Here is a 15,500-nt window from a genome sequence, read left to right on the forward strand (position 1 = left end):
CAAGATACTTTGAAGCAATGATGCCTCATTCTAATGGCCCATTCTAACTTCAAATAAAGCATTTAAAAATCTGTTTCACAAAGCTAGATAAACGAATACCGAAAAATCATTCGTCGGTATAATGATTGAATCAAGCGGTGCTCGAACTTTATCCCATCAAGCCTGATAAAATTACAAATATTTGATCACGATTGGCCGGTGCTCGTGGCCGATTAAAAAATCTATATTTAATAACGCGCGGGCGGGCTTTGACATAATTCCGCCGTTACATCGATCTCTACCGGCCCGGTTTTCAATCATTTTCCGTCGCTCGAGGACGCTCGTTCATGGCGCGGCAATTAGCGAAAAAATACCATGTAGGTAATAATTCCGCGTATCCACCGCAGAGAACGATGAAAAAGAGTTTTGTTCACTCGAACGTTGAAATCCTTAGCGAGCGTGGATTTTAATCTCGAATTCGTTCCGTAGGTACACCGAGAGCCGCGTTCTCCAAAAAAGAACGTTGGCCAGAGTGAGTTGGAAGATACCAAAAGGGAGAGAGACAAAAAAAAAGAATGTCGCACGGATTTATGGAAATCGGACGATGTACGTACGTGTTACGTTTTGTGGATGTGTGATGCACATTTACGAAACACCAAGCCGATTTTAATATCCGCGAATGATAAACAAAGTGGTATCTAACGAAGTGGATAGAGGCGCGCCGTAATAAAATTTGTGTTGCCGCTTCGTCGCGGCCGGCCGCGGGGAAACGTCACGAGCGGTTTCCTCCGATTTCAATTAGCCTTGGCGACCCTCGCCCTGTTCTCCCTCTCCCTCCCTCTCTCTATCTCTCTTTTTCTCTCTTTGCGTATGTATGTGTGATTGTGTGCATAAACGTGTGTGCATGCAGATCCCGTTTTCAGGAGAGCAACGAGTTGGTCGGCCAAACAGGGGGACGATTTTTTTTGGTATTCGTTTATTCTTTGATTTGACAAGGGAGACTGATGTCGCGTACACTTTGATGAGATTTCCTGGGAAGAAACGTACTGTGAATACCTGGTTGCTGTTGTGGACATATTTGGCTTTTATTTGTATAAAGAATATTGATGGTAAGATGTAAGTTTGGATGAGAGAGGGTAAGGTATTCCGAATTTGGCTTTTGTTTTTAGCGGAAATTTGTAGAGATTTAGGTTTTGTTTAAATTGATGGCAATTGTTCGGTACGAATATTAATGACAAGAGACACGATTTTTATTTTTGAATGGAAAAAGAGATGTTATTGTATGTTCAACTTTTATCGTTAGTGTTACCAGAAGTTTCTCCGCACCTTTCAGTGACTTATCTTAACCATTTCACTACGATAGTCTAGGTAGATAGGTAGAGGATAATTACAATTTTTGTTAAAAGGAAAAGAGACAGAGAGAGAGAGAAATTGAAAAATTATTTCTAAAAAATACATAAATTAAATAGTTAAGAAGATATAGCAATTGACCAAATTCCCATGTTTTAAAATTTTCAAAGCATTACGTTAAATCTTTTCCTTCGAATATTAAGATAAAACGATAAAGAAACTGACTTTAGGTGAATCATTTCCTTCGCCTTTTGTATCCGTACATTGTCAAAGGGAAATTTCAGAGATACTTAACCGTACCCTTTTTGATATATCGTCCTACGTAATATCGTGAGAGATACGGGTCCCTAATATTTCGTTTATTACGAATTTTTCAAAGAGCAAAGGGAATAATTGCAGTGGTGGGATACGTCGGCACGATCAAAGAACATTCCTCTACGCGAAACATACCGACAAGCCGCGTTAGATTCATATCGAACCGTAACTGAATCTATAATTGGCATAAGCAATCAACCATTCGATTCGCTTTGTACGTCGAATATTTCTTTATCTTGCTATATTTAATAAAATCTTGATATTGTTTCATAATTCTCTAATTGTCTTTCAGTGACTGTTAATAATTTGTGATAGAAGTCAAGTGTTTCGGATACATACCCATGTATTAATCCGGAATTAATTTGGATATTTAATGCAATTGAACGGAAAGATTTTTATATTTGTTATATTTCAAATATTTCTAATTAGAATCAATATGAAAGAACCGAGATGCATTATTATTAATGTATTATACTATATCGATATCTCCAAATATTAAACGCCTGCTAGTAAATGGGATTAAATAAAAACCTAATTTTCCTCTCCCTATTATTCATTCCAGCCTTAAACGCTTTTTCTAAAAGCAAACAGACGGTCGGTCACAAATTAATTGAATCAATTTACATCGAGGAGCAAAAAGAAGCAATTAGGTGGAATAAGAAGAAGACGCAGCATAAAATCCGCAAAGCAGAAGATTATTGCGCGTCGTTCAATGATTGTACAAGAGGCAACGGTGGCCCAGGTCGACCGGTCCAATTAACGTTGTAGATGCGATAACAAGTGGTCCCGCGTTTAATTTATCGTACAACGAAGCGACAAATTGCAATATTCTTCCGAGATTCGTCGTCCAGCGTCACCGAACAGCATGACCGATGCTCCTGTTATTAAGGGACGAGAAGCATACAAATATTTCCGTTACGATTAGTCGTCGTCGCCGTCCGACTGCACCTGCATCTCTGAAACCCGGCAACCATATATCATCACTTCGATCACGGGTCTCGCCACCGCACGAGGAGCTTCAATAACGATGCAATCTCATTCAGACCCTATCTAGTGGTAGCTACGAACCAGCAGATTACCGACATTTCAAAGAACAAAATTAGCTTTTTTAAGAGATGAATGGAATCCAGCAAATAATTCTGAAGATACAAATCTATAAATGTAGTCCATTTTTGTAAAGACTGTAAAATTTAATAAATATTAGTTTTGTAAATTTTCATAAGATTCGGAATTACTAATCAACAATTCACAAAATTCCATAGATATTGCACTGGACAGCAATATCTTTTACAAAAAAATGTAAGTATTCCACAGAAATACATCATTCTGTTATAATACTCTATAATTGAAACGATCTTTTCTTTATTTACATATTTATCTAATTTTTGTATCAAAATTATTATTTATCAAATTTTCGCTGATCCATAAATATGAATCGAAATTATATCTAGAACGTCGCCTTTTATATTAGTTAAATTAAAAGAATATTTCAACGTACAAAAACTATACTTTATGAAACAGCATACACAACGATAAAAAGATATTAAACACTCGAGAGGTTTCCTCGAATTTCCATTTAATTATTCATTTCGGGATTTTCCAGAAAGTAGAACTTTGAGTATTTTCTCGGTTTATAGCTGTCGCTAATCGCGACCACGAATATACATGTCGTAAAAAGCATAACCGCTTTGTTGGAACGCGAGGTGAACGGGGGATGTACGCAGAGGGGTTGCGTACAGCTCGCATTCATAACATCAAGCGGGGTAATAAAAGTCACCACTCCCTCCTACTCTTCCTGCTATGTCCCCACCTTCGCCTGGAGAACTGGAGGGATGGCAGAGGAACGTAGGTGAATCAAAAAGCGACGAGGGAGCAACGATGCGGACCTACGTTATTGTGTAACGTTCTCCGTCCACGAATTTTTTCCACAAACCTCTGTATCTTTCCTCTATATCCATTTATATGAACGCAGATTATGTGCGTGTATAATTAACGCGAGACGATGAGATTAGGAGAACTACAAGGCTTTATTCTTTAAAATTTTAGAATATGTATAAATTTAAGAATATAATTTCATTCTTTAGAACATAAATTCTTTTTATAGAATTCCACCAAGCATTGTTTCCTTTAAAAATACTATAAATTAGATTTCTTACTTTGTTATCGAGAGATGATCGTGTATCTTTCAAATTTAAAAAAAGTAGAAAATTATTAGTTTTACTTTTATATGCCTAATTTTAATACGGAATAAACGTAATAGATTTCTTCATTTTGAGTCTTCGTATTGTTTTCCACGAGAAAGATACTTTTTATGATTTAATTTTTTGTGAATGTCATAAAAAAAAAAAAAAGAAAAAAGTAGCACAAATAGAATTTTATTTTAGAAATTAAATGACTATATGTATTATCTTCAGCCTCCGTTTTGTAGCGATTTTCAACCCTTCAAGTATTCTCATACTTGTAAAGCCCACGGTCAATTCCATCTCCAAAATACATACACACACAGCCACATATATCGAGAAGGCGATTTTATATTCTATCATTTACGATCCACGGGAGCTGAACCGATCAAACCCGATACATCTAGTGATGAGAGCGTTAACGAGCGGAGCAAAGCATCAGGAATTTCGCATGGATTCATTAAACGTTTCTTACGCGCGCGAGGGTGCTGGATCAAAGGTCAGCCGGCATGTTGCCGTAGCCGATTAAAGGGAAGAACGATCCTATCTTCGACAGTCATTTTGTCCCTCGAACGTGATCCCCTCTTGCTGTGAACTACTTGTCCACCATCCCCTTCATCGAGCCACGGGGGTCAAGTGTTTTCAGCCACTTAAACGCGTCACAAGGATGGGGCACGCCGTTGAAAGAATCGCAACTATTTCATTTCGGGGACAGATTAGACAGATTAGCGACCGACGATACGCCGTTTAGAGTTGCCGGTTATGTGACTGCATTCCGCAGAGTGGGTTCGTCGGGGAATATTATTTTTCCGAAATCGCCCAGGCAATCTTTTCCATGACCGTTTTTATATCGTCCTATTATTCGTCTTTTACCTTTATACGTTGTGTCGTAACATGATCACCGTTACACCATATATTGCTTGGTGAATATTTGAGCGGAGATTTCATGGCTTGCAAATGATTTAGCGTGGAAAGCTATAAAGATTTCAGTTATGGAATGAAAATGCTAGTTAAATCTCTCTGTGATCGGAATTCTCTTTGCTTATATGTAAGTACATTGCGGGTGTCGTAAAAAATTTGAAAGTGCAAAAATGCACAGGTTATGTGAAACATGCAGAGGTATATATATGAAATATCCAAAGTGTTCGTTATAATATTCGGTACAATGGAACAAATTTCTATTTTTTCATAAAATTATGAATTTATATAAATATTCACAATCTATAAATAAATATAAATTACTTCAAGGTAGAGAAGAATTAAGAAAAAAGTATGTAAGAAATTACTTAAAGATATATAAAATGATGAAATGGAAGTATTCAATTAAAATAAAATTTTTCTAAGTTTGATTGTAAAACTTTTCATATCTACATTAAAGGTTTGTAATTCTTTTTATTTAAAGCAGGATTTTAAAATACAGACAGCAGTTTTATTCCAAAATAGAATGTAACGAAACATTGAAATATTAATTATAGATATAAATGGTAATTTCAAAATGTAAATTACGGGGACCATTTTTAAATGGGTACAAAGTGTTTCATTGTAATACACGGCGATTATCAATACTTGTGTCTGTTAATTAAGTACCCCTTTGAACTCGTGATATCTTTATCTGCGCTCAAACCTTTCGTTCTGGACAAAGGGATTAAGCTGAAAATCGGATTCGGACGTTTAATTTAGAGCAACGATTCGCTTCAAATGTATCCGGACCAAAGAATGTCAATCTTCGATAACGAATGGTTACCTTTAATGAAAGAAAAACAGTTGCACGTGTAAACTGTAACCGTTCCGATAATTAACACACGATTCTCGTTTTCCAATACCAGGTTTTCTTTTTTCTATTTATTTATTTGTTTTTTTCTCCTTTTATGGGATCGCTAGTAAATAACAAGTTTCGTTAAACAAACAATGGAATGGGAAAAAAGTAATCCAATAGACGTTCCAGTTTGTATAGGATTATTTGTACTATTTTAAAACTACTGATTTCCCGCATTTTTTAAAATTTGAATTTTTACCATGTATATATGTATATGTTGTAGGAGAAACATATACATATGTAGTATAATTATTATTTGTTTCTTACTAATTGAAATATTCCTCTATGATGTTAATAGATAGTTTTCTGTTTTTATATTTTATTTATTTATTTTTTTTTCTTTATGTTGTTCACTAACTTTTCTGTTTAAACGAAAAGAATCAACAACGCCATCTTAGTTTACTGCGCTTTGGAATCGTGATAGCAGGAGTTTCTCTGTGAGTTGCATTCTTTATTACGCTTGTTATTAGTAAAACAAAGTAGAAAAATTCAGAAATAGCGAAGTATAAAATGGATATATATTTTGGATATTCTATGACATACAAAAGTTTACATCCACGGCAGTTTCGCTAAATTACTCCGTATAAATATGATGTATGTTACCATTGTAAGTAACGGATTTTTAAGGTATAATTTTATAATGTTTGAAGTATTCAAAAGCTTTTCTATAATAGTCTCTTATTCGCGTGAAATAATTTTTATCGAAATAATACATATGAATGATTTCATTTGTCAATCTTATTTTTTAATTTATTTGCAAAATCACGCTATCAATATTAATGAATATAAGTATATTCATATAAATTATCATCAAACATTAGTTAATTTAGAGAGTTATGCATTACTCTAAATGACAAAATTACTTGTATCTTGGACTAGAAGCTTATAGTTTTGAAAAATCTAATAGATTTGTTAAAAATTGTAAAAAGCATATTTGTCAATTATATTGAGATTTAGCATTCTTCAAACATTCTTTACATTGAGACAATCATTAATAATGTTCTAGAAACTTTGAAGAAACTTCTAATAATAGACTTGTTATTCTATACAATAATCAGATCTCATAAAACTATCATCATAAAAGAACTAAAAAATAATCATATATAAAATATTAATCACAAATCAAAGAAACTTTCTTGCAAGAACATAAATTGTACGTTACAAATAAATTTATTTGTTAGTTATAAAAAAACAAGTCTTTTGGGTAAAATATCTATTGTTGCAAGCTTCTGCAGTTCTGATAATTCAATGTTTAATCGAAAGATCACAGCTTCCTTAGTAGCTAAATATATAAATAGACATTTAATTTCTATATTCTAGGCAATATGTTATGCATTAGAATGCAAAACATAAACACAGTAAATAAATTCATGTTAAATATAATTACAAAATACAATTATTGAAAAGATGGTTAGATAAAAAATTATTGTTATAACTTTAGTATTGACATTCTTGTTTACCTACTACGTTAATTGTCACTACTTAATGTTTAGTCAAAAGCAGTGTATAAAAAGACTATGAAAAGCAAAATATCAATTCCCATGTGTCTGTATCATCTGTCTGAAAAAATGAGTTATTTCTATAAGAAATAATACTTTCATTTTATTATTATCAAAAAGTCTGTTGTCTCAAATAAGTTGCCCTTCTCTACTTAGTAATTGTTCTGAATTAATAATAATGATCTAATCTTATACTTTGATCTAGTTTTATATTTTTAAACTGTCTAAGGCAGACACTCTGATACCAGCAGATCAAAATGCTTTATCCTTATAAAAAATGAATGGATATAAATATAATATATATGTCTATATAAGAGCACATGCTGCTGATATTTTATGAACACTAAATACTTGCATCAGTGATCTTTGGTAACTGTTGAGTAGCAGTATTCAGCCATTTTACCAACGAGGTGATGTTGATGGTACGCTTTGTTGATTTGTTAATGAAGGTCCACTGTATTATCAAGAAGAAGAAAAAGATAGACATATTGTAAAAGACATTAGGCTAAACTATTATTTATTTCAACTAAATTTCCCATACCTCCATGCAATAAGAGGAGAAAGTCTTTCTGTTAATCTTTGGTAATTTCTTTCCAATTCTCGTTGATAGTCTCGTTGATCTGGCCCAATTAAATTTTTGTTTCTTTTTAAAGCATCCAGACATTTCTTTGAGAAATCCTTGAAACATAGGCGTAATTTATGCTGCAGTCGAGTGGGCTGTGCATTCTGTTCCCTTAATCCAGAAAGAAACACAACAGCAACTTCTGCAGGACCTTGATTAACTGTTGTTCCAATACAACCTTGAAGGACCATCTGCAGCATTTTTGCATCAGGTGGTTCTTGAGCTGTAGCTGCTGCAACCTAATTCAACAGATTTACATAAAACAGAGTTAATCTATAAAAGAAAAATTTATCTTATAACAGAAGAACATATATACATACCTCTGCAGTTTTCTTTTGTATATCTTCAATTGCAACTTCAATTGGACTTAAAACTATTTGCTTCCTAGCAACCACGCGAATCCTTGTCTTTAGATAAGGAAAGTGTGTAGCTACTGTTAGTATAGTTTTACGTTTGCACTGTTCTCTTAATTCTCCATGAGCTTTACCACCAGGAGTAAATGGCGTTGCATACACAAATCGTTCTAAACATGATTAAAAACATTAATATAAATGGAAATTTAATTTTGTTGAAGTTATTTAAAGTTCTTCAGAACAGTACTTACTAATATTAAAATTCCTATGAAAAATAGTTGGTCTATGCCTGAGCTCATGTGGCTCGAAATATGGTTCCACATATGTGATCTGAACATAGGCTTTATCTAGTTCTAACTTGCTGGAGTCTACAGGGTTCGAATCTTTTATTATCACAATATTTTCCGCGCCAAATCGTTCAGCATAGAAATTCTCGAGCCTCGAGAATATCTCTGGTAGCTTTGTCAAAGTCGGTTCTTTATAAACGAATTCTTCACCAGCAAGATCACCAAAACGCCCACCATAAAATCCTACTCTGAAATATGTCCCAAATACTCGTTTTCCCGCTAATTGTTCTACTCGTGTATATGCTTCATGAAGTTTCCTGTGATTAGAGGATCATAAATCAAGACATAGATTCATTTTCATATTAAGTTTTTCAAAATCTGAAGAATGTCATACCCATGAATATTAGCTAATTTTTTGTAATCGTGTGCGGCTTCTGCTATTGGAAGCAACACCTTGTATACGTCAGGAATAGCTTCATACATTCCAGCTGTATGAAAAGAACTGGCAGCATGTTCCAGCAAACCAGCTAAACCACTTTCTGAAAAGTCCGGCCCTAAACATAAACCTTCCTCTCTTCTTGCAAGTACATCATCTCCTACTGCACTCTCTTCTAAAGCATTTGGTGTGATAGGAGCTAAAGCAACAGCTCCTACTGGTCGCCCGCCACCTCCTGGTTCCAAGAGGTGTAAATATTCTGCTACTAAAGCAGCACTGTGCACTAAACACATAGCTGCCTCTGTGTGATTCTTTCTTTCCATATGTTGTTGAGCCATATTTGCCAACCATGTGAGTCTAAGATCTGGTGAACCTTGATATCCCTTTGCAATTCTGTGAAATCGTCGGTTTTGATTCAATATGCTACATATATCATATTTTATCAGAAGTTTCTGTTTTTAGCACAATTACCTATACATGAGATCTAAAAGCATTTCTGGATCCTCCTGGAATTCCTTCATTTTGACAGTATCAGATAGAATCATATGTAGATTGAACAAAAGATCCTTCACTTGTTCTGGAAAGCTTGTATCTGCTAATTCTGTATCCCTTTCAGCATATACTAACACTGTTTTTAATGCTCTCCTAAGTGCTCCTTCACTAGGAGCTCTCCCTCTTCCAACAAGGGCCGACAAAGATGTGGTGACTTGCATTTTAACTCTGGCAAAATTCTAAACATATTAAATTAATTAATATATTTATAAAATAAATCATTATAAATCTATTAAAGTATATTACTAAGATATTTACGTTTCCAATTTCGAAATTTTGCCTCATTAATAAATAAAGACTGGCAGCAGCATGACTCCGAACAGCACTTAGAGGTGAGCTGCATCTAGTGAGTAATGTCAAACACAGATCACCGCATCTTTCGCTTTCCTCATCAAACAGAGCACTATGATACTTAAATACCAAAGCTCTCTGTGTATTAAACATATGTTGTAACACAGATGTGCTCTGATTTCTTGCTAATGCTCTCAAAAGCACTTTTAATACAGCTCCTACAACTGCACCTAGAAAGCACAAAAATTTTGTAAATATAAAGGTATAAAACCTATAAAAATGTTGTATAAGTACATATATATACCTCCTCCGCCATCAGCTTGGACAACTGTTTCTAAAGTATCCAAAACTACCAGAGAAGCTTCTGCTGCTAATGCACCTTCTATATGAGCATCTTGTTCCACAGCTCTGCCTTCTGACTGTTCACAGGATCTTAAACAAAAAAAGATTGTTCAGATTTAAAATCTTCACTTTAATTATATTGAGAAAGAGATGAATTTATAAATATCTGTATAAATATCTGTAGTGTAAATACAGAAGTTTACCTACCTATAAGGCATCTGATCTTTACGCCACCTAAGTTTGTCCCCACTCATTCTCTCTTTTCTTCTCAACATCATCTCGCTTCTGGCACTTCCTTGGCCAAGAATCACATCCTCCAATCTAGATCGAATATCACTTGTAGCTGCCGCCTGTGGAGGCAGTCTCTTCAGCGCCTTTTTCCCTTTATATTCAAAAGCTGCAGTGGCAATATTGAGAACTTGAAGAAGACACAGTATACGTCTAGAACTTAGTTCTGAACACCATTGTGCTAAAGCAGACTGTTCCAAACCCTTAAGTACCCACAAGACACACATCAAGAGATGTCTCGTAGCCTCTGAACTCAAGGAAACTCTACATTGAGTCCCTGCAGTGTCTGCAGAAACTCCACCAGCTATGGCTAAAGCCACAGATTGTGTAATAGAACCAGATTCGTCAGGATAAACACTCTTGTCCTTTGAATCCCAATGGTAGAGTTGAGGTAGAGCATCCATTATAATATTCAAAAGTGGTAGATAGAGAGCAGAGACTCTAGCTTTGGCAGCAGGATCAGAATATCGTGAATCAACGTCATGGCACGCCATAAGATGTCGAATAGTCCCAATAGCTTTGTTTTGAAGCATAGGATTTGGTATTTCTAGAGTATTCGACAAATCTGATAAAACAATTCCTACTAAAAAGTGTTGCTGTCGGAACTCCTGACTGAGCTCAGAAAATCTAGCTCGATCTCCAGGTACTAGGGTAGATATCAGACTACCAGAACTTCCAGTTGATGGACTGGGAGAAGCTGGCGCCGATCCCGACGTATATCCAGTTCCAAACGGCAAATTCAGTGCCACATAATGCTCGTGAGAGCATATTGTCCGTACGAGGTCCAATTTCAACGCGTAAAGTGCAGCTGAATCGGGAATGTGCATAGATGCATCTGATAGAGAGCAACAGGCAGCACGAGTTAGGGACAAAACAAAACCTCTGTCCATCACTGATAGTAGATCAGAAAGAAAGTTGCCTAGACTCGATATTAGATTATTGGGTACCCTGTTCTCCTTTCCGCATCGTGAAGTCACCTCTGAAGTCAACGTTGCAGTAAGTGTTGCCACATCATCACAGAACTGGGGAGAGAATCTCGACTTTCGGGGAGCCTCCAACATTCCCATTTCTGCTAATGTCACAACCATAGAGCGAACGATCAATTCCAAGAAGAACCATGAATATGTAACAGCCAATTCTCGTGCCTGTCCTGTCGATACAACCCAATGTAATGCTAGTTCTTCGTGTAGAAGCCTTCTGGTAGGTTGGCTATTTATAGAAGGTGATTCTTGACGCATAGACGCTGTTCGATCCAATCCTCTGGAGTGTACCTCCATTTCTAAATCTTCTAGAGGCAGATCAGGGTTGCTTTGAGCTCGAACAATACCAGGGGCATGCGTCATCCTTGGTAAAGAGCATTGATAAGCAATATAGGTTGCTAGAAGCGCGTGTCTTCCGTGAGCATCTAATTGACCATCAGGTAGATTGGTAATATTTCGTACTAGCAAACCTATAGCCTCGAATACGGTTGCTGCCACATTCAATGGTTGAGATGGTAGTGTTGGAGGTCGCACTAATAGAGATATTAATTGATCCAGCAATTGAGGTAGCGATCGTACCAAAGCAGAATGTGATGCTCTTGCCAATTCCAATAAAGCTGATTTTAATTCCGATTCCATTCCTGCTTCACCGATGCGTGGAGGCACTTGGCCAGTTTCCAAAAAACCACACAGTGATAGGAATCTATAATTTTTGTGTTGCCGTTAAAATGTTAATAGTATTATTAATTCATTAATGATCATTAATTTTATTATTAATTTTATTGAAATATTTTCATTGGAATATCTAATTAAAAGCTTGAGTTTTTGGAATATTACCTATCAATGTATTTATCCTGAGGATGAACGCTAGAAACTGGTTCCAAAATCACAGTAAAAACGCCTCTATGAGCATCCACCCATCTTGTACCTGGTAGAAGAACATCAGGTGCAATGTATGAATAATTTGCTGGTGGTGGATCCAGCATTGCGGGTAGACTAAATTCCCCTGATTGTAGATGTCCATCTCTCAAAAGTGGCAACCACTAAATACAAGAAATATTAAGAATATTTTTTAGTGTAATTGACATAAAATAATATATTTTAATTAGAATTTGACTTCATAGTATTTACTGTATATGCTACAGCAGTCTCAACATTCGGTTGTTCTGCCTTCTTCTGGCAACTAATATGATAAAACGTAAATAGTAAATGATGTTTTGCACTCAAATCAGCAGGAAGTCGAATTTTCACTTCGTCGTAAAAGTTTGGATTCTTATTGTGATAAGAAACGGAAGTGAAGCATTCATGAGTCATTTCAGGACACGATGATCTTCCAAAAATAGCTGTTAGTGCATCAGCCTCCTGTTCACCACCCATAAGTTGAATTCTTACGGCGATGTTTCGTGCAGAACCAGTCCTTGAACTGAAGTTTGCTTCCTGTAATAAAAAGTATATTTTGTTTATTCATGGTAAGCAGTAATTAAGTATAAAAGAGTTAAATGATAATTTACTTTCGGATAAATGTATAGGAGATTTCGATACGTCAAATCTGGCGAAATAACTTCGCTCGGAAATTCAAGTATTTCTTTGACTGGCCGACTCTTTTCATCAGGATATGGCACTAATCTTCTGAGATCAGGATCCAAGCATCTAGGCAGTTCTTCTGGTCTAGGACTAAGGTCCAATTTTAGTATACCTGGTAGACATTTTAATCTTTTTAAATTAGAACCAGGTCTCCGTAGTTCGACTAAAAGTTTGTATAAATCTTCGTCTCTCAGTCGTTCACTTTCTTGTTTAAAGAAACTTGAAACAGTCAATGTGATAGGCCTAAAAAATTAAACATATAATTTATATTATATTAATATATATAATATTAGAAATTTATTTACAAATATAAAAAATCATTAGATATAAATAAAATAAGTTAAATTATAAAAATATCCACCTAAATGTATCAAGACAATTAGCAAAATCGTCTGGCGACCAACTACGTCTTTTATCTGAACTTCTTCTTTCTAAAGATCCTCTTCTGGCGGGCGGTTCCACTTTTTTACGCCACTGTTCCAGTCCACCCGATTTTCTGTCTAAAGATCCAGCACTTCCTGTGCTATCTGTATCTCCACCTCCTCCTATCACACCAGAAATGTGAATGGCAGTCCATGCAAGTGGCATTCTATATCGACCTAAACGCTCACATGCAGCTGCAGCAGCTGCCCTTACCTATTTTGGATTAAAGTTTTTTATTATTGCCTTATTCAGTACATTTATAATTTAATGATTTATGGATTGTATTTGATATATTACTTTTTCCTTGTTTTTATCTTCACGTAAATATGGTTCAGCACATTCCGAGATATCACCTTGCAATACCTTTTCAAGTCTAACGACTAAAAATAAATCTGGACTAGGCTTGCTGATACTCATAACACAGCTTCTTGCTAAAGTACTGGCATCACTATATGCAATATGACTACCAAGCATCCTTTTTAAGCCTTCTGAATTCATGTCTACATAAAAGTTTTCAGATACCTGTAGATTCCAAAGAAATTAGGAAAACGTAAATTATATGTAAATATCATTCAAGATTTTTTATTTTCAAATACCTTCTTCTTTTCTTTGGCATCGTATAAAGCTAAACTCGCAAATATTGGTTCAACCTCCAATTCCAATTTCAGTTGAAGACATTTCACAAGAATTTTATGTGAAAAAGGTTCTGTAGGTTCTGGTGCTATGCCAATTTCCTGCCACTCATCATCAGGAGAAGCTGGAGGCGCATAAAGTGGAAATAATGCTTCCTAAAATTAATATCAGTAGATCAGAATTATTAAAATCTAATCTTGCTTGTGCATACAGTACTCACTTGACGATCTTCTGATCGTTTTTGCTCATTCATTTGATCAATGGTTTCTGGACAAACTCTGTCCAATAAGCTGGGAAGAAGAGGATCATGTTGCGAATGTCTTAAATCTAAACTTGCCCAGGATCCTCTTGGTGTATCTCCACAATTAGATAAATCTTCCTCTTCATTTGGTGATCCTGAACCATTTGTATCCTCTTGATCCACCTATTTTATATTTGATTTAAATGTGTTCTTCAATTATATGCCATGCATATTTTATTTTTATTCAAGCACCTCAAAATCTTGTCTTGGAGTATCCTGAAGAAGTCTGTCTCTTGCTATGGGAGAAACTCGACGTTTATATTTTCTGTGTACTATTACCCAATCTGAAGTGAAACTTTCAATACATCTTCTGACATAAGGAGATACTATGTCCCTAAAAAATTCAATAAAATTAATATGAATACAAAAATAATGATTTTGTTGCTTGTAAAATATAAAAAATCTTACATAGACTCATGAGGCACAATTGGTTCCTCTGTTCTGATTTTTCTTTTTACAACTTTTAATTCAACATCACCAGGTGGAAAATCTAATATTGATTTAAGAGGATCACGGTCAAGAACTGACTGATGTTGAGCCAAAAATTCTTCATAGTCTAGTGGCTCTAATACCTCACATAGTGACATCTTTAAAATATTTTTATTAATTACATTGATGTACGAATTACAACTTATGTAGACAAATTGCAATTCAGGATGTACCGTGGAAGAAAAGCCTGAGAATGAGCTGCCACTCTTTGACAGATCACGTGAATATGAGGTAGAAGTAGCAATCTGACGTCTAACGTCAGCTGCATGCTGTTTACTCAATTTTTGAGTAAAAGCCCGCTGCACAGATGACATTATAAATGTCGGGGTAAAATACTCCTTTGATGAAATCCTAGACATTTTATTTAAAAGTTGAAAGTCAGACAAAGCAAATAAAATAGGTAATAATTATAATATAATACTAGCATTCAGCGATAAATTTTTATTGTGAAATGTAAACTGAATTTATCTTAATATATTTTTTTATTATTTGTTTATTAGATAAAATCGCACACAACATTATAATACTCAAAAACCAGTATAACTGGTACTACTGTAGTGGGAAACAAAAGACTATACTCACGTGACTTTGTGATTACTAAAAGTTCATTATGTAAAAATTATGAACACCTTTAAGTCTAATAGTCTAATATTTTGACAGTTCTTGTCATCAACTTTTGTTGCATCAGGAATGTGCCCTTATCAAGCCAAAATTCCCATTAATACCATAAAAGTACATTATAGAGAGGAAACTACTGCAAAAAATTGATTTTAGCTTCCT

The 15,500-nt window shown here is 35.0% G+C and overlaps 1 protein-coding gene across 1 annotated transcript; it reads right to left on the reverse strand.

The window, feature by feature from the left end:
• Positions 1–6,136: 6,136 nt before the first annotated feature.
• Positions 6,137–15,479, reverse strand: LOC132914158 (dedicator of cytokinesis protein 7). The gene is made up of 20 exons (XM_060972997.1): positions 15,303–15,479; positions 14,894–15,071; positions 14,640–14,818; positions 14,424–14,565; positions 14,151–14,354; positions 13,894–14,085; positions 13,595–13,819; positions 13,236–13,510; positions 12,802–13,117; positions 12,422–12,727; positions 12,128–12,333; positions 10,230–11,993; positions 9,985–10,112; positions 9,648–9,910; positions 9,309–9,568; positions 8,796–9,230; positions 8,366–8,718; positions 8,082–8,284; positions 7,681–8,000; positions 6,137–7,593 (listed from the first exon to the last, which is right to left on the reverse strand). The coding sequence occupies exons 2-20, from the start codon at positions 15,032–15,034 to the stop codon at positions 7,539–7,541; spliced, it is 5,967 nt and encodes a 1,988-aa protein (XP_060828980.1). The 5' UTR covers positions 15,035–15,071; positions 15,303–15,479; the 3' UTR covers positions 6,137–7,538.
• Positions 15,480–15,500: the final 21 nt, after the last annotated feature.

This window comes from Bombus pascuorum, chromosome 14, assembly GCF_905332965.1.
Source record: "Bombus pascuorum chromosome 14, iyBomPasc1.1, whole genome shotgun sequence".
NCBI lineage: Eukaryota > Metazoa > Arthropoda > Insecta > Hymenoptera > Apidae > Bombus > Bombus pascuorum.

Bases quoted from the DNA above. Each gene is read 5' to 3' on its own strand.
- LOC132914158 (XM_060972997.1), bottom strand. From the start codon at position 15,034: ATGTCATCTGTGCAGCGGGCTTTTACTCAAAAATTGAGTAAACAGCAT. The intron at 9,911-9,984 runs GTATATATATGT...TGTGCTTTCTAG, and splicing joins CCAAGCTGATGGCGGAGGAG to GTGCAGTTGTAGGAGCTGTA. The intron at 9,231-9,308 runs GTAATTGTGCTA...ACGATTTCACAG, and splicing joins CTTTTAGATCTCATGTATAG to AATTGCAAAGGGATATCAAG.